The sequence below is a fragment of the Neovison vison genome, chromosome 7, assembly GCF_020171115.1.
Source record: "Neovison vison isolate M4711 chromosome 7, ASM_NN_V1, whole genome shotgun sequence".
NCBI classification, from domain to species: Eukaryota; Metazoa; Chordata; class Mammalia; order Carnivora; family Mustelidae; genus Neogale; species Neogale vison.
In genome coordinates, this window is record NC_058097.1 from 113,131,256 (window position 1) to 113,151,496 (window position 20,241).

The window sequence follows — 20,241 nt, forward strand, 5'->3', positions numbered from 1 at the left end:
GCAGAATTTTTGAAAATTATGATGAAGTTCATCTTATCAACTTTTTCCTTAATCGATGGTGCTTTTGGTGCTATATCTAAAAGGTCATTGCCATACCTGAGGTCTTCTAGATTTTCTTCTATGTTATCTTCTAGGAATCTTATATATACTTTTGTATTTCACATTTATCTCTGTGATTCATTTGTGGAGGGTGTAGAGTTTGTGTCTAGATTTATCTGTTTGCCTATGGATGCCCTGTTGTTTCAGATACATTTGTTAAGAAGACCATATTTTCTCCATTGTATTGCCTTTGCTACTTGTTCAAAGATCAGTTGACCATGTTTATGCTTTGCCTGCTTTTTCAAATCTCACAGACCTTTTTCAAATCCATTTCTAATTATATCTACATCACATTTGCTTTTGTCATTACCATACTATCACCCATACTATCACAGTCTTACATGCATAAGGTTGGTTGTTCAACTAATATCGAACATTTACTACAAAGTGTCAAGCACTGAGGTAACCATTTCATGTTCATTATCTCATTCAATCCTCACAAAGACCTTATGAGGCAGACAGTATTATGACCCATTACCCTTTTGCAAGGTATGAGGCCCAGAGATATTAAATAAATTTTTATGGCCCCAGTATTAGTGAAAGGCAGAGATAGGGTCAGGTTTATAACTGATTTTATGTACCTCTCGAGTAAGATTTTACAAGAAGAATACTTCATTTTATTCATCTTTATATTTCTAGCAAGTTGATAAGAAATGAATGTTTTTGAGCTTAAATCACTTGTTATGGCTTAAACTCAATATTTAAACTGCATTTTGGGCTGAAAAAGAGTCTTTTTGTCTTCCTGTCTATCTTTGCTGGGATCATAATCTTTTCAAACACTTTGAGCAGGACTAGCTTTATATAGGGGTACATGGCTCTATAGATTGATTTCAAGAATGGTCTGCTGACCTCTTATTTTCTCTACTTCCTTATTCTTGCTAGAAATTCTACTTATTGAGATTTTTGTCCATGAGACTTTATCCTTGTTAAAATGGAGATAATGCAGGAGATAGTAACAGATCAGCAATTTATAAGCTGGTATGAATATATTTATCAGATGATTTCCTATGAACAAATATTGATCACAGAGGGAAATCAGTTATATCCAATGACAAATATGGAAGGCTAACATAAAATTGGATACAAATGAACAGAAGGAGATATTGTCCTTCTGAAAATATAATCAAGGGTTTTTTTTAGGTTTATCTGCTGACATTAATAAAGCTAATGATATTAATGTTATTGACATTTAGATTTGTGAGTTCTGTAGTAAATAAATAAAGTCTAGCTTCAGAAAGATACATTTCTAGTGAGTGGATAGCTTATAAATATGAATGGTCTAGTTTTCTTCTTGAATATAAACACTGGAGAATGGAAAGAGTATTGTTGAAGGTAAAAATAAGTGGGGCCTATTTACCACCAACTGATTACAACTCGGCTGATAATTAAAATAAGATGGCTACCTGATGACAAATTTTCCTTGGAGAAATGCACCAGTTTGTGTGATGATAAATCAGATTGGGAGAAACTATTATAAAATTGATAATAAGAGTTGATTCCTGCAAGAGGTTTGCCAACTATAAAGATATATTACTCTGTGATTTAATTTAACTCATGAAAAAACAGGCTGGAAGTGACACATGACTTAGTTTCAGGGCCAGATTAGTGTTGGTCTCCTTTTCCTTTTTTGGACCCCTGTTGCTTATTTCCCCTTGCCTCGGAAATAATTCTACACAGAAGGTACTTTCACAGTCATTTGTGATCTGTCACAACTATTGCTTTACTTCTCCAGGATGCCCTGGTGTGCGAACATGAGGAACTACACTTCTGTGACAGAGTTCACCCTATTGGGAATTCCCAATACTGAAGGGTTGGAGAACATCCTTTTTGTCTTATTTTTGGCCTTCTATCTCTTCACCTTGCTGGGAAATCTGCTCATCTTCCTCACTATTCTGGTTTCCTCCACCCTGCACACCCCCATGTATTTTTTCCTGGGAAATCTGTCTGTGTTTGACATCTTTTTCCCTTCCGTGAGTTCCCCCAAAATGATGCTCTACCTCATGGGGCAAAGCCGGACCATCTCTTACCAGGGCTGTGCCTGCCAACTCTTCTTCTACCACTTCCTGGGGGGCACTGAGTGTTTCCTGTACACCGTGATGGCCTATGACCGTTTCGTGGCAATTTGTCACCCTTTGCGATACACCATTATCATGAATCCTAGGGTGTGCACTGGCTTGACATTGGGCACTTGGCTGGGTGGCTGTCTACATGGAAGTATCCTCACATTTCTGGTCTTCAGGTTACCCTACTGTGGCCCCAATGAGGTGGACAATTTCTTCTGTGATATCCCGGTGGTGCTGCCCCTGGCCTGTGCAGACACCTCTCTAGCTCAGATGGTGAGTTTCACTAACGTGGATGTTGTGACTCTTACATGTTTTTTCCTTATCCTTACTTCCTATGGTCACATCGTCCTTTCCATATTGAAAATCAGCACCTCTGAAGGCAGGCGCCGAGCTTTTTCAACCTGCAGTGCTCACCTGATTTCAATCTTCTTGTTCTACGGCCCGGTGATGCTCATCTATCTCAGGCCTGCGTCCAGCCCCTGGCTAGATTCTGTTATTCAGGTGTTGAATAATATTGTCACTCCTTCTCTTAACCCTTTGATTTATACCTTAAGAAACAAGGATGTGAAATTGGCTTTGAGAAAAGTATTCACTCAAATGGTCCACATTTCGGGGGCATAAGATATAGGGACAATTCCTCTCCGAAATTCTTTGTGAAGTTGCTTCTGATCCACTACTCATAGAATGGGATTGTGGCCAAATAGTGAACTGGGCAAAGTTACTACCAGTTCCTTAGGAGTCCTGACAGTCACATGGTAGGGGTCCCCTGAGCCACTGATTTAATCCTACATGGAAACTTTCCAGATTAACCCAGCCTTATCTCTTTTTAATTTTCCAAAACAATGTACTTTTTCTGCCTCACACAGGCTGTACTTGTTGGAACTCTGGTTTGATCAATTACCACAAATCTTCAAGTTTCTAGAAGCCATGGCCTATCTTCCTTCCTTCTTTCCCTCCCTCTTCTTCCCATCCTTCCTTCCTTATGCCTTACTCTATTCTGTTATGGTCTGTCTCTGGCCATTCAACAAAGCTAGGTTTCATGGTTGACATACTATAAAATTTAAAAGCAGGATCGCACAGTTTGGTAAATTTAGGTTTAAACTTAATCTGTAACTTTGGCTTTAATGATATGCTCCCATTAGACAATAATTCCATTTGGAGCTTTATTCCTTTGGCCCTCAGAGATGTCTGGCATTGAAATTTACTCATTATATCTTAGGTGAGAAGCTGGCCATTAATCTATTCTTATAAGATAAAAGAGTGGATTCCTGTAAATTTTAGGGGAGAGGTTTTTGAGCCAGAATTCTCTATACACTATAGATATTTTTTGTTTCTTGAAAATATATCTGTGATTAATTGAAATTGAGCCAGTAACAATATTTAATATTTATTTTTGAATCTTTCAACACTTAAATTTTAAATTTAATCAAATGAATTTCAGGCCAATTACCTATCTGTTCAGTCATCCATTCAAACATCTAGAACAGTAAGCTACCATTGAAAAATCTTACCATGTGTATGATGGTGTTCTAAGCACTTTCCATGTATTGACTAAGTTAACTCACAAAATCCCAAGAGGTAAATACTGTGATATCCTTCTTTTAAAGATGAAGAAACCTATCTTCATCATATAAGTATTGACACAAAGAAGTGAAGTCAGAGAAGTATTGTCACAAAGGAGTCTGAATCTGGAACTAAACCTTCACTGCCTTGTAAGAAGCAGTGAAAAATCATAAATTCTGTATAATCAAGCTAACCCTTATATCTTGCTTTTTATATACTATTTACGGTTCCAATATTTTGCACATTAACATGTAATATTTTGCACATATTAACTAATGTAATCTGAGCAGCATCTCTATTAGGTGGATACATTTACTCTCCTCAATTATATGTGAGAAAATGGAGGCACAAGGACGTTAAGTAACTGCAGGAGAGACAAATAGTGAGACATTGTACATAATGAGGAAAGCGCTCTGAGTGATATAAGTAGAAATAAACAATGATGGGAAAATAAGAACCTCAACTCCTTTCCACCCCATTGTAATATCCATTCAGTTGGTCATGGCCTGGTTAACTTAAAACTGTGTATCTGACTAGTGTCAGATGGGATCAGAACAGAGCATCCACTAAATTACTTATGCAACGAGTAAAAGGGAAGAAGTATTTGTGGGAGCGACATCTACTGTCTATGATGTAAATCAGGTATTTATATAAAACTAGCTGATTTACTCTAACAGTTGCTAATATCTCTACTTTATTAGTCAAGGGACACCTTATTTACTTTATTTGAATGTTCCTGAATCCATGGTACTATCTGTGTATTGTATCCATTTGTATTATAGTACAACAAATTACTCAGATACTAAGTAGTTTGAAACAAAATCATTTATGGTCTCATTACAGTTCCTGAGGGTCATGGATCCTGGAGTAACTTAGTGTGTGGTCTTGACTTGGGATCTCTCATGAGGTTGTAGGCACACTGTTGGGTAGAGCTTCACTCATCTGAAGGCACAACTGGGGCTGAAGGACATGCTTCCAAAATGGCTCATTACATGGCTGTTGGGAGAAGGTCACTGTCTCTCACTCAGTACCTGGGCGTCTTCTATATATAGTCATCTACATGTCTTTGCAACATGGCAACTGGCTTCTACCAAAGTGACTGATCCAAGAGAGTCTGAACAGGAAGCTGCAAAGCTTTTTATGAAAAACTTTCCCAAATCATGTACAAGATTCGGCTTTTATTTTCTTTCTGTTAGAAGTGAGTCAGTACATTTAGCCCACCTCCTGTGGGAAATTAGGCTCTACTTTTTGAAGCAAATGTCAAAAAAAAGTGCTCCCTCACAGTTATATGTCTAACTTACATAAACTTTTTTTTTCTAATTATAATTCTTCATTTGGGATTATTTCATTTGCTAAAGACATACCCTGCCATACATATTTTTTTATGTGGTTTTCTTGATTTAGAATGTCCATTGTAATTCGTTCTGCCTCTATGAGAACCACATAAATGTTGGGTTCTTGTTCATCCACAAACATTTCTGTGATACTTTCTCCAAACCTCCCATTCTACAATGATCCATTTCTTCTACTAGCAGATAGTTCTTATTGCTTTAATTGTTCACTTATCAGTAAGAAATACAAATTATAAGAGTTCTTAGATCATCATCATTTTGGTAGTTACATATTTCATAAGTTACTATTTAATATTTCAATCAGTGACTAGTCCAGAATACAATTAAGTCAGAAGGATGGCCATCAGGGTAACATCAAATATTTATTGGCAGTTTACTATTTATATATTGATATAGTGCTATCCAAAGAGGATGGAGTAGTACGCTAGATAGATACAATCTCTGTCCTTACAGAGGACAAAACATATTGGGCAAGACAGACTTGGAACAAACAATACATGATTGGAATAAAGGCTTTGAATAAAAAAAAGAAGAGACTGTGAAGACTCAAGTCTAGGTGAAAGTACAAGGACCAAGGAAGAAAGAAAGATAGAAAATTCAGCAAAAAAGAAAACCTATAGCATTTGCCTAGAGACTAGGGATTTTAACTATATTGCTATATATTATTTAGTTTCTGTTTCTGTAATGCCACATTTGATGAACTTGAACACTATCAGTCCTCCCAGCTGGCACTGTGAAATAAACTGAAATGGTGCCTTTCCAACGAAAGGAATGGCCCTTTAAAAAATGAAATCTGATGAATATTGTTCAAAATATTTAAAAAATGCCTTATACACCAAGTTGAGTAGTTACTTGGTGTTCCTTTTTTCAGGAAAAAGAAGGCTTTCCATTGACAGGGAACCTCACTGAAATAAACATTGTTTTAAAAAGGAAAAGAAACAATTTTAATGAATGGCCTACCTTCTCAAATAGTCTACAATCTTTCTGAGATAAAAATTTATACCTAATATCTCTCCATCTCTCTATTTCACCTCACATAGTTCTCTTGCACAGTAGGTCCTTTCTGCGATCTGTTCTAAACCTGAGAAATTCTATCCGTATTCAAACCCATGAAAGAGCTAGCAACTACTGTCTCTGAATAGAGTCTAGAAAACCATTTGCCTTACCTTTGGGAAAATTCAGCTCACTTAAACCTATGGAAGGAATAGGTGTCTCTGAATGGCTGGACTAGAGACTCCTTTCATTTTTTGAAACCTCAGTCATAGTCTTTTTTAAAAAAATTTATTTATTTTCAGCATAACTATTCATTGTTTTTGCACCACACCCAGTGCTCCATGCAATCCGTGCCCTAATACCCACCACCTGGTTCCCCCAACCTCCCACCCCCATGCCCTTTCAAAACCCTCAGATTGTTTTACAGAGTCCATAGTCTCTCATGGTTCACTTCCCCTTCCAATTTCCCCCAACACCCTTCTCCTCTCTAACTCCCCTTGTTCTCCATGCTATTTGTTATGCTCCACAAATAAGTGAAACCATATGATAATTGCTTCTCTCTGCTTGACTTATTTCACTCAGCATAATCTCTTCCAGTCCCATCCCTGTTGTTACAAAAGTTGGGTATTCATCCTTTCTGATGGAGGCATAATACTCCATAGTGTATATGGACCACATCTTCCTTATCCATTCATTCGTTGAAGGGCATCTTGGTTCTTTCCACAGTGTGGCGACCATGGCCATTGCTGCTATAAACATTGGGGTACAGATGGCCCTTCTTTTCACTACATCTGTATCTTTGGGGTAAATACCCGGTAGTGCAATTGCAGGATCATAGGGAAGCTCTATTTTTAATTTCTTGAGGAATCTACACACTGTTCTCCAAAGAGGCTGCACCAACTTGCATTCCCACCAACAGTGGAAGAGGTTCCCCTTTCTCCACATCCCCTCCAACACATGTTGTTTCCTGCCTTGCTAATTTTGGCCATTCTAACTGGTGTAAGGTGTACCTCAATGTCGTTTTAATTTGAATCTCCCTGATGGCTAGTGATGGTGAACATTTTTTCATGTGTCTGATAGACATTTAGTCTTTTATATGCGCTCGGTATAGTCACACAGTGTGAGATGTGTTAAGTCAGTTCACTGTCACCCAAAAGTTTTCACAAATTCATCTTATACTCTCATTGATCCCCCATCCCCCGGGATGCCTACAATTTGATCCATTTCTTTTGCAATTGCCAACCTGGGGTGTAATCTACTTATTGATGTTGGGGGGGCAACACTCTTGAATCCCCTCCCAAGTCCAGAAACAATTGAGATGAAGACAAAGGTGTTTGAATACATAAAAATAGCAACTTGATTGCTGATAATTAAGTTATACAGTTACTAAATTAAGAAATATGGCTTGGGGTACCTAGGTGGCTGAGTTGGTTAAGCATCTCCCTTTGGTCATGAACCTGGGTTCCTGGGATCGAGCCCCATGTCTGACTCCCATTTGGTGGGAGTCTGCTTGCTTCTTTCCCTCTCCCCCTCTTCCTTTCCCAGCTCATGCTCTCTCTCTCTCAAATATCTGAGGGGTTTGAAGTGGTGGGGGGGTGGGAGGTTGGGGTCCCAGGTGGTGGGTATTATAGAGAGCACGGCTTGCATGGAGCACTGGGTGTGGTGAAAAAATAATGAATACTGTTTTTCTGAAAATAAATAAATTGGAAAAAAATTAATTTATACACACACACACAAAATAAATAAATAAACCTTAAAAAATATGGCTCAGATCTGTGGCCAAATATGTTTCTTAATTTTTTTTCCCAGTGAAAGTATTTGGTTCCCCCTTTGTTCTGTCTCTGGAATCTTTCTCAAAGAATTTAGTTTATGTTTTCCTTTTGCTTACATATTGACTTGGGTAATGCATCCTACCCTAGGTGTTAGTGGGATTGTCAGTTTCTATGGCATGTGGTACCATAATAGCTCAACAGTTAGCAAGTGAGTGAGGCATGGAGGTCCCTTTCTTCATCTGTTGCTGTGGTGTGAGGAAGTACGGAGGAAAGCAGAGAGGACCCCAAATTTCATCACAGCAATAGCTGATATTTCCAAGTGAAGTACTTCAACTTCCAAAAAGCTGTTGTGGATTCAAGCTCTTTTGAAAGAACTTATGTCTGAAATATATTAGACAGTCCTTATATGTGACCTCTTTGTACAAAGTTCTGCCCAAGACTGACCCAAACAATCAGGAGAAGAGTTCTCTTTGAAAGAGTAAGCTGTAAGAATAAACATTTGAGTGGTGACATTGGATGTCTACCAAAATTATTCTACCATTTAGACTTTATGAGGCTTATCACTAATATCAGAGAGAAGATACTGTGAGAATTTCAACAAAACCCCAAAAATCAATTTACAGTCTTTGAGGATAGTTAAAAAGGGAATGGATACACAAAAGATTTGTATGGGAATTTTCATAGAGATATTATTCATAATCAAAGCTGGGAACGTTAACAACACAGGAAACAATAGGTGTTGGTGAGGATGTTGAGAAAGGTGAGATTTGGTGAGAATGAACTGTTGCAGCCACTCTGGAAAACAGTATGGAGGTTCCTCAAAAAGTTAAAAATAGCACAATCCTATGATCCAGCAATTGCAATACTGGGCATTTACCCAAACAATACAAAAGTACTAAATCAAAGGGATACATGTACCCTGATGTTCAGAGCAGCCTTATCAACAAGAGCCAAGTTATGGAAAGAGCCCAGATGTCCAGTGACTGATAAATTGATGAAGAAGATGTGGTCTATATATAAGTCGTGGATGGAGCTAGAGAGTATTTTATTAAGCAAAATAAGTCAGTCAGACAAAGATAAATACGATATGATTTTACTCATATGTGGAATTTAACAAAACAATCATAGGGGAAGAAAAGGGAGAGGCAAAACAAGAAACAGACTCGTAACTTTAGAGAACAAACTGATGGTTACCAGAGGGGAGGTGGGCCAGGGCTGGGTTAAATAGGTGATGGGGATTTAGGAGTGCACCTGTTGTAAACACCAGGTGTTGTATGGAAGTGTTGAATCATATTGTACACCTGCAAATGATATTATGTTGTATGTTAACTAACTGGAATTTAAATTTCAAAAAAACTGAGAAAACTCTAAATGACCATCATCTAGTGAAATGATAAATGAAAGGTGGAATCTTCATACACTGGAATATTAGTTGGCAATAAAAAGGACAAATTATTTTTACATATTACATCCTAGATGAAGCTTGACAACATTAGGCTAATGAAAACAGCCAACTTCAAAAGGCTACCTATTATTTCATTTCATTTATATGAAAGTTCTAAAAAAGGCAGACGTGTAGAGACAAAAAGCAAATTAGTGGTTGATTTCCTGGGGAGGGGAATAGAAGTGGGAATCGATTGCATGTTGGCCCAGGGAAATTTTGGGGATGATGGAAGTATTCTTAATTTTGACAATGTCTGTACAACTGTATAAATTTAATAAAAATACTTAAACTGTACACTTACAATTGTTGAATTCTATAATAGGTAAACTGTATCTTGATAAAACTGGAAAATAAGAAGTAGATGTTGAACAAGTGGATAGTATATCTCTTGTGTCTGGGGGGAGGAAAGAACATGTGACAGGGACATTTTGACCTGCTTAACAGGTATGCTGATATGGTAAAAAAAAGTGTATCAAATTACTGTAGCAGAACACTTGGTTATAATCATCCTGTTCCCTCTGATTTAACTCTACACTTAGTAAAACCCTCCTGAAAGAGCATTTTGCTTTGAATGTAGATTATTATTACTTTGGAAACAAATAAGCTGACCCACTAACACATGCTTTCCAGTAAATATGGTGTTTTATTTCTCCTTACAAATTTATATACTGATATTCATATGTAATATGTAAATCATATATTCATAAACTCATGTAAAAACCATATGTATGGTGGTCTTTTGAAACTGACTAACTGGGTGACAAATGAATTTCTGCAACAGATACTTGTTGAATGAATTAATGATACAGGAAGTATAGAAAAACAGGGTGGCTCAGTGGGTTAAGCCGCTGCCTTCGGCTCGGGTCATGATCTCAGGGTCCTGGGATCGAGTCCCGCATCGGGCTCTCTGCTCGGTGGGGAGCCTGCTTCCTCCTCTCTCTCTCTCTGCCTGCCTCTCTGCCTACTTGTGATCTCTCTGTCAAATAAATAAATAAAATCTTTAAAAAAAAACATTTAATATGAAGATACAATCTTGGGCTATTTCATTAATTGTTACTTTAATGACTCTTAAGATTTTGTCACAAACAATTCTAGGAAATCAAAATGAGATGGTATATACAGAGGCTCATTATAGCTTTATCTTTTCTTAACATGTGTATATTTAGGGGCACCTGGGTGGATGAGTCAGTTGCGTCTGACTTGTGATATCTGCTCCAGCCTTGATCACAGACAGGTTCATGAGTTCATGCCTAGCTTTGGGCTCCATGCTGGGTGTAGAGCCTACTACATTAAAAAAAAAAAAAAGGAGGAAATGAAATCTTGCCATTTGCAACAATGTGGCTGGACTAGAGGGTACTATGCTAAGTGAAGTAGGTCAATCAAAGAAAGACAATTATCATATGATCTCACTGATATGTAGAATTTAAGAAAGGAAACAGGATCATAAGGGAAGAGAGGAAAAAAATGAAACAAGATGAAACCAGAGAGGGAAACAAACCATAAGAGACTCTTAATTATAGGAAACATACTGAGGGTTGTTGGAGGGAGGAGGAAGGAGGGATGGCACACCTGGGTGATGGACATTGGGGAGGGTATGTGTTGTAATGATCACTGAGTATATATAAGACTGATGAATCACAGACCTGTACTCCTGAAACAAATAATACATTATATGTTAAGTAACTGAATTAAATAAAATTTTAAAAAAGAAGGAACCTAATGTGTGTTTGTTTTAAAGAGTTATAGTGATGATAATTATGAGATGTATAAACCCCTTAAAGAATTAATTCTTGGAGTTACTTAAATATTATATATTTATTATATATAATAAAAACAAATAAAATCAATAGCAATAGATTTTAAAAAGAAAAAAATAATGGAGGGCGCTTGGATGACTCAGTCAGTTGTGTTTACCTTTGTCTCTGGTCATGATCCCAGCATCCTGGGATCCAGCCCTGTGTAGGCTCCCTGCTCAGTGGGACACTTGCTTCTCCCTTTCCCTCTCCCCCTCCTCCTGCTCTCTCTCTCTCTCAAACAAAGAAAATCTTAAAAAAAAATAAAAGGAAAAAATTAATGGAAATTAAGGTTCTAAAGTGTTCTATACTAAGCAAGTCTGGTAAGCATATAAATCTTAGAGATCTTGAGGAAGTAAAAATGAGGCATTATAAAACTAAATATAGAAACAACAGTTGTAGGTGTGTTTGTTTTAACACCAAGTGGGTTGGTGCCTCTTTTCTTTGAGTGGTTCCTTTGCTAACCCATAGCCTCTTCTTCAAACCCATATCTTCCAAGCCCAGAGTCACTGGGCAACACAATCTCTGACCCCAGTGGAGGGTTCTCTGCCAGAGGAAAAACATGCCCAAGAGTTACTGCTAATGAGAGATTTAAAAACAGAATATAACTAAATACTGCTACTTAATTGGATTTTCATCTAAGAAGTTAATGAGGTAGAAGCAATGGGGAGAAAGAAGGAGGGAGGGAGGAAAGGAGTCCCTACTTTAATGGCTCCCTCCGCTCTACAGATCTTCTAGTCAGGACTCCCCAGGGAAGAGGGTCCCAAAGGAATATCGAAGACATTTACTCTTTCTAGAGGGTATGAATGCTGTTCCTTCACTTGGGGAACAGAGAACTACTGGGTCTAGATTTTCAGACCTGAGTGGATGAGTCTGAGAAAGAGGAGTGTTTGGCTTTCTTGGCCCCAGAACCTGGCTCTTGAGTTCCACAGCATCTAAAAGCAACGGAAACAGAGGGTGGTTGTGGAGCCTGGCTTTCAGCCCAAGTTGGCCATTTCCCTTCAGTTCGATCTGTAAGTGCTTTCTGTCTAGAGTGCTTTCTTTTTCTAATCTGCTGCGTTGTATACACCAGAGGAAGGTGGGAATGTGAGAACTGGCTTTATTTGGACTGGGCTAATACTGCCTTAGTTGACTCCATGGTACTTTCTTAAGATAGTCTCTGATTAATGAAGCTCAACCTTAAAACCTTAACAGTGATTGCATATGTTCTGTCATATTACAGATATAACTGCTACTCCGAGATTAAATTTCATATTGAAAGAAGATGGTTGTTGTGAATATTGGTAACCGTCTATTGCATTTCCCTACATTAACCATTATCTTTCCCATCCTGTTTTACTGTGTTTTCACTACACAATTCTGTTTTCAGTTGTCTGGCTGATGATGGAGAAGGCAGTTTTTCAAGTCGTTGACAGCAATAGGTCATGTCAGAACTTCTGCAAGTCAAACGAACAAAGAATGTGTGGGAATAAAGACTCATTAAACCAGACTATTAGGATCTGGAATGATTTTTTTTAACAAGGATGGGTAGGATCAGATTAGGGACTTCATATACATTAAAGTATTAGTCCTCACAAGAATTGTAAGATATATGCTATGTATACAGATACAGAGATTGAGAGATTTCTTTTCAGTTATCCAAAGTCACAGAGCAAGGTGTAGATAAAACTCAGATATAGGCACTGTAAGCTATATTCTCAGCTCTCTATTCTATTCTGCCTCTAGTGTTATCTCTATTTTTCTTCTGAAGAAACAGGAAAAAAAAAAAAGACTTAACTCATGTTACACATTTGTTAGTGACAGACTTGGACTGACTCCCTTTTATAGCAACAGAAGTCTTTCAGTTTCCAGTGAGTTCTCTGAAGATATTAGTTTTGGGGGGAAAGTTCATCTCAGCAAGGCCATTCTTTGCTCTTTCAGGACTGACTAGACATGGAGATGAGGAATCACACTCCTGTAACCATGTTCCTCCTGATGGGAATCCCTTACACAAAAGGGCTGGAAAATGTGCTCTTTGTCTTCTTTCTGGCCTTCTAGCTGCTTACTCTTCTGGGGAACCTGCTCATTCTTCTGGCCATCCTCACTTCCTCCACCCTGCACACCCCCATGTATTTCTTCCTGGGAAACCTGTCCGTGTTTGACATCTTTTTCCCGTCCGTGATTTCCCCACAAATGATGCTCTCCCTCATGGGGCAAAGCTGGACCATCTCTTACCAGGGCTGTGCCTGCCAACTCTTCTTCTACCACTTCCTGGTATTCTCACTTGCTTTTTAATATGGAGCATTATATAAATTGATTTTCAGATATGACTGCAAAGTTGCATACCTGGGATAAATCCTCATTTGATCACAGTGTTTAATTCTTTTGACACATTGATGGATTTGGCTTGTGAGTATTTTCTTGGGGATTTTTATATCCACATTTATAAGAAATGTTGACTTGTAGTTTTGTTGTTGACAACTGGACATTTTAGCTAATGTATTTTATTGTCTATGCTGGGTCCAGAGCATGTTATTGGTATTTGTTTATTCAGGGAGCGGCTGGGTAATTTTGGTGAAGTCTATTCCTCTGCCTGCAGTGTGAAACCTCTGCTGTTGTTCCTCAGGGTAGGGTATGGCCTTGTGGGGGCCCAAAGTTGTCCTCACACTACATTGGCGTTGGCAGGGCTCATTCTCAAGGTGTCTTTCCCTGGCCACACCCAGCTGTAGAGCTCCACTAATTTGACTGATTGCTTTATTGTATTTCAACAAGGTCTGGGCACCTAAATTTCTCTAAAAATGAATCCAATCTTATTTCAGTTCCTCGAAGGTGTAGTTCCTTGAGGTGCGGGTTTGAGATTTGTCCTGACCCCAGGCAGGCGTCTTTTGCTTGTCTTTCCCCTGTTTGATTCTCTCCCCACACAGAATGTCTGAACCAGAGCTCCATTGCTGGGAGTGGAGACAGTGGTGTGCGTCTCTCTTAGGCCTCTACTTCAAGAGCTTCGAACTCAGTGGAAATGGGAGATGAGCAGTAGCCTCACATCATCTCAGCTTGTGCCTCTTGGTATGGAACCATCATCTTACCACCCACAGCAAAGTCAGTCAGGGCCCCAGTATTCTCAAGATAGAGCCTCTGTTTTCATCAGCAGGAGCTGGGCAGAAGAAGGGAGCTGTCATATTTGGCCACACTCACCTGAAACTTTGCCTCAGCAACAGGTAGTTGGTGACAGGATGAGAAATGCTGACATCCTGCCCCTCCCAGGAAGATAATCTCTTACTGGGAGCTGGGGAGAAAGAACCCGTTCTTGGCTGCACCAGTCTGGAGTAGACTTTCTGTCACACTGGACTGGATGGGGATGGTGGGGGGCAGATCTCTGTTCCAATACTGCTGATATTCTCTGTTATTACCAACTTAGAGTACAGTTTCTTAAATTACTATCATTATTTCTGCCATATACCCTTAGGACTACTTTCATAGACTTTGTATTTTATTATAATTTTTATCAGTTTTGCTGGGCAGAGATCCACTGTCCTGCTAGAAACCCCTCCTCACAATAAAATGTTAATAAGCATATTTTTAAAAGGCTGCATGATATTCCACTTTATCAATATAATCATAATAATTCATGTATAACCAACCTTAAAATATGATTTATTTTTCCTCATTAGCCAATACCCTACATGAATAATTTTGTGCTTACAGTTTTTCCCACATTTCATAGTGTTTTTAGTTGTGGTATTACTGGGTCAAAGAATATAAGCTGTTTTGTTTGTTTTATGCACCCTGTCAAAATACTTTATGGAGATGTCTTGTAACCACCCCCCAAAATATATATTCCTTTCAGTATACTGTCACAAAATTTGTTAACTTAGTAATTCATTGTTGGAATGTTCATTGCTATTTCAAACGGGACAGTATAATTTTGTATATTTATTTGAAAAAACTTTTTAATATAGGTTTGGGGAATTCTCTTACTATTTTGTGTTTTTAAGAAATTGAGAATATTAACTTTTCATCTGTTCACTCATTTTGTTATTTATCTTTTGTTTTCATTTGTAGTATTTTATGTACAGAATTCTCTATTTTATATGTAATGAAATTTTTCAATCTTTTTTCTCTGTTTTTTATTCTTTTTCCTTATTTGCATAAGGAGTTTTTGGTACTCCTTTTAAATAAATGTTTAATAATGAATTCTAGGTGTTCTTTTTAGACAATAAATTCATTAACGTGCTTGGAATTTACTTGATTAAAATTTGAAAATTTAATTTCTATTTATCTTCCTGAGAGCTAACCTGTTGTCGTATTATTATTATTTGGATGCATTCCCAATATTAATCTATCTGTGAGCTCTTAGGATAAACTAAATAGTCATTGATACTGGCTTTTCAGTATTTGCTTAGGTTTCATTTGTTTGAACTTTATTCAGAGATTCACATCTATTTTAACTATGGATTTGGTGGCATGTTTTTAAAATTAATTTTTAGTTTCATCTGTTACCTTTATAAAATAAATCAGGTAAACGTACTGATTAAATTTTGTGTGCTATAGAAAAGAGAACACAGGAGGATTATCTTTTTCTTAAAATAGTCTATAACATCATCTGGCTGTAATGCGATTTTTATAAGTAATTCTTAGAAAATGTTTTTCTTTTTCTTCATAACCATTAGTCTATTCAGATTTTCTATTTTTCTCTTGAGTTGTTCTTATGATGAATACTTTCCTAATGAAAAGTATCCTAATGAAAATTTCATTTTATCAATTCAGTGACTTTCAGACTTTAGCTACTTTAAATCACCTTGAGTCTGTGAGATTAGAGATTATAATTTAAAAATACAGTTCCTGTGTGTCATCCTCCAGAGATTCTGATTCATAAAGTCTGAAGAGAGGACCAGAAATCCCCATCTGTAAAAGCACACTCAGGGGATTAATTTGGGCTTTCAACTTTATCAGAATAACTACATTAACTTTTTCCCTTGTATCTGTTATTATAATCTCATCCTCACTATAATTTTTGTTTGCACTTTCTTGCTGTCTACATAATTAGATTTGCCAAAAGTTTGTCTTTTATTCAGTTATGTGCTGAATGAAAACTTTTATATTCATTTATTAGTTGTCTGGACATTTGATTTTGAGGTGAAGGATGTTGCGTTGTCTTTTTGTTACTCATCCATTCCAATATCATTAATACATCTTTTTTTTTTTAACTTGGGTCTTTTCTCTTCCTTTGTATAACATTGTACATATGTGTATGATGTTTTTACCCACAAGGTTAATTATAAAGAGCTGTAGGGTTTTTATAAACTTTGTTTTTTGAAAATTATTATTTTATACATTAGTTGTTAGAAAATATGAATGATATGTTTTCCATTTTGGAATTGATTAAATATATTTTTATATTCTCACAAGTAATCAAGTTGTGCCTCTGTCTACATATACCAGCATCAAAAACAGGCTTGTTATGTACCAAATTTTTTAACATCAATTTAAGTATCAGATTTTTTTTTCAAACTTCATTTGTTTCTTGTTTTAATATTTCCTAATACTATACTATTTAATGGCTTTAGTATACAAAATTATGACAATATGCAACCTGGGGCATAGAAATTATTAATACTCCTACTGTAATTGAGGAGGGGGAAAAAGCCTTCAAATTTTACCATTGGATTTCTAACTGGGAATTTTTCTTACTTTTTTTTAATCTTGACTAAGTTTCTCTTGATCTAAACTTGGTATCTCTCTGACTCCCATTTTCCTCTTACTAGAGACCCTGTCTTTCTCACTTTTATCACTCAGAGTACATCAGTTACAGATTTTTCTCCTTATTTGGCCTACATGTCCAAAGAACTCCCTCCTTTCTCCCTCTAACTGTAGCTCTCCAGCTATGTTGCATATTAGAAATTGCTATCTGCACAGGGTTGTGGAAAGGAATGCTGATGGAGAAGAAAGTGTACAGGAAGCTCGCTTAGAGTCAGAAGACGATGCAGCCTGGGTGGCTCAGTGGGTTAAGCCTCTGCCTTCAGCTCAGGTCATGGTCTCGAGGTCCTGGGATCGGGATCGAGCCCCACGTCAGGCTCTCTGCTCAGTGGGGAGCCTGCCTCCTCCTCTCTCCCTGCCTACCTCTCTGACTACTTGTATTCTCTATCAAATAAATAAATAAAATCTTTAAAAAAAAAAAAAAAGACGACGATGATGGAACTGGGACCAGACCAAAGACTTACTCTTCCTCATTCTTCTTTAACCTACATTCATTTATTTACTTATTTATTTATTTATTAGAAGTTGGTTCATGGTTAGGTTGTGATTTCCAATCTCTCTCTTTTTCACTCTTTTCTTTGTTTCAGATAATACCTATCTGTGTTACTATTATTGGAAAATTTCCCCAGATTCTAAGACATCTTTTTCAAAATGATTTTATATCATTGGTTTCTGGCATGATTATAAGATTTGAACATCTTTATGGGCATTTTAATTAGAAGATAAGATGTGGCTACTGGGCCACCACCTCAATTTATAACCTCTCCAAATAGAAACATGTAATTATAAATTGTACTTCCTCTTCCTGGACTTACTCTATACTGGATTTGGACTTACACTTGTTATTTATACTTCCTGTCTTAACAATGTTAGACTTACTCCATATTGGTTTTGGTGGGGAACTTTTCAATTGTCTATGCCAGAATATAGAAAACTTGCTATGAATATTTAGAGGGTAGCCTTCCTGAGCACACTACTAGATCTCACACACACACACACACACACACACACAGAGTTCATGTAAAGAAAATGGAAAAAAATTCATTAATCTCTTTCCTTAATAAAATGATAGTTTTGCTCTGTGTTTAAGGTTGCATTTCTACATAATCAGTGAATTAAGCACAATAAATGAAATTAAACTCACTATAAGTGGTTGATCCATTTTGATGGAAATGACATTGGAGGAGCCATGTGATGTAAGCTAGGTTAGCTTCCCTCTCTCAATTTGTAAGCTTCTATTGTGAGATAAATAGGAATCTCAACCATTTCTTACTCTTTAGCGATTATATAAAAATTTTTTTATTTCCTTCCTTTTTAAAGTAATCATAAACAAAAACAGATACTGAATATAAAAGCAAATGTATTTTCTTAAACCAATTAGTATTTGAAAATTCATAGTATTTACGCATGAAATTCTACCTTTGGGAGTCACCTGGAGTTTTAGACTGCAGGGATTTTAGGGTTTTTTTCCCCCCTTTTAAAGATTTACTTATTTATTGGAGAGAGAGAGTTTGTGTGTGAAATAGAGTGAGCATGAGCGGGATGGAGGGATGCGGGGTAAAGGTCAAGGGAGGAGCAGACTCTGTGCTGAAGCCCAGCGCCACCCAATCCTAGGGCCTGAGCTGCTTGAGGACTGAGCCACCCAGGTGCTCCGGAGGTTTTAGCTTCTATTAACCTCACAAATCAGGCTATTTTCTTCTAATTGTACCAAGCCTCCAATACCACCTCTTTGCATCTGCATAAAGTCTTGGGTCCCTTTAATCCTACAAGATTCTCATCCTAGTTATTCCCAATCACTGAGCTCCATGCATAAACTGTACCTTCTGCCTTGCTCACCTATTCAAACTGCATTGCTTTCTCCACAGTGATTCTCCAAGCACCACTGACCTCTTCCTTAACCCTTCTATTGTCTCCTGCAAAAATCTTTTTAGAATATTACTTATACTTTATATCTTAACTGAAAGAAGAGTCTTCCTCTTCTACAAAAAGAGAATTTGTATTTGCTTTATCTGAAAATTCCTTACGTCGCAAAAAGCCAGCTGTGTTAGTCGCCATGTTGGTAATTAAGTTAATTGTTGATTGTGCCTCTGATTTCTCAAATAACCCAGAAATGCAGGTATTTATGCAAATCTTAACAATTTTTAAATGTTGCAACCAACTTAATAGAAAATTCAAATTTATTATCCAAAGCCTACCCACTAGGTCAGGTTTGAACTTCTTCAGTTCATTACTCCTGTCCTACAAAAACTTTTTCTCCTGTAAAAGTCCAGAAAGGTCTTCCGGACTCATCCCTTATCATCAGTTATTCTCATAGTCATGCCTAAACACTGAAATCTTTGGTAGCAAGAGAACTTTCTTTTCCTAACTGAGGTCTACATTCAGTCTCAAGTCTTCAATGATGAACCATTCATCGCCTTAGCCTCAAAGTTCTTACACAGTTTCCCTCACCTCCACTGTACTCCAGAATCCCAACCTGGGGCCATTCCTTGGAACCTGCCATCACCCTTACCTACCCCATTTCTGAACTTTCAAATTTGAGCACCGTGTTCTGAATATAACCTCCTTTTTTTCAAATTTGTCACTCCATTCTCCCACTAGACTTTCACTTCTACCTCACTGAAATCTCCTGTCTATAATTTCCCCCTACTGTTTTCTCTTCCATTTACCGTCTTCTCTATTCTTCTTTTTTTTTTAAAGGTTTTATTTGTTTATTTGACACAGAGAGAGAGAGAGATCACAAGTAGGCCGAGAGGCAAGCAGAGAGAGAGAGGGAGGAAGCAGGCCCCCTGCGGAGCAGAGAGCCCAATGCGGGGCTCGATCCCAGGACCCTGGGATCATGACCTGAGCTGAAGGTAGAGGCTTAACCCACTGAGCCACCCAGGCGCCCCTCTCTATTCTTCTTTGTACATATCGCTCCCATGTGTCTCCTTTTTATTGTGTTCAGATAGGTTTCTTGGTGCCTATTCCTGTCATCCTTGGTTCCCTTAGCCTAATCTTTTCATAGCCTGCTCTCCCCTACCTTCATAAATATATCCCAAAGAAGACTTGGACTAAAGGTTGAGTGTTCAAACCTCTCAGTAGACCAGCCTCCTATCTTTTTGTCTGTTCTCATACACAATCACTCTTTTTACTCACACCCACATTTCAGCCATTTTATCGTACTAAAACTCTGAGAGAGCTCTTTAAAGAATTGTGTCTCTATATCATTCCATAAGCATCTTTCACTTCCCCTTTCTAAGCTCCAGCATTAGAGAAATGATGGAAAAATTGTATGAGATTTGAAGACCAGAGATTTTGGCTTCAGATTCTAGATTCATCACTTTGGGTGCCAGTGTCATCACCTGCAAAATAGTGTAAAAACTCAAACCTCACGGCTTTCTGAAAGATTGTGTTGTAAGAATTAAATGAGATAATGTGTACAAAGCATCT

At 37.5% G+C, this 20,241-nt stretch overlaps 1 protein-coding gene across 1 annotated transcript; it reads left to right on the forward strand.

The window, feature by feature from the left end:
- Positions 1–1,850: 1,850 nt before the first annotated feature.
- Positions 1,851–2,783, forward strand: LOC122913449 (putative olfactory receptor 10D3). Its single transcript, XM_044260178.1, has one exon. The coding sequence runs from the start codon at positions 1,851–1,853 to the stop codon at positions 2,781–2,783; it is 933 nt and encodes a 310-aa protein (XP_044116113.1).
- Positions 2,784–20,241: the final 17,458 nt, after the last annotated feature.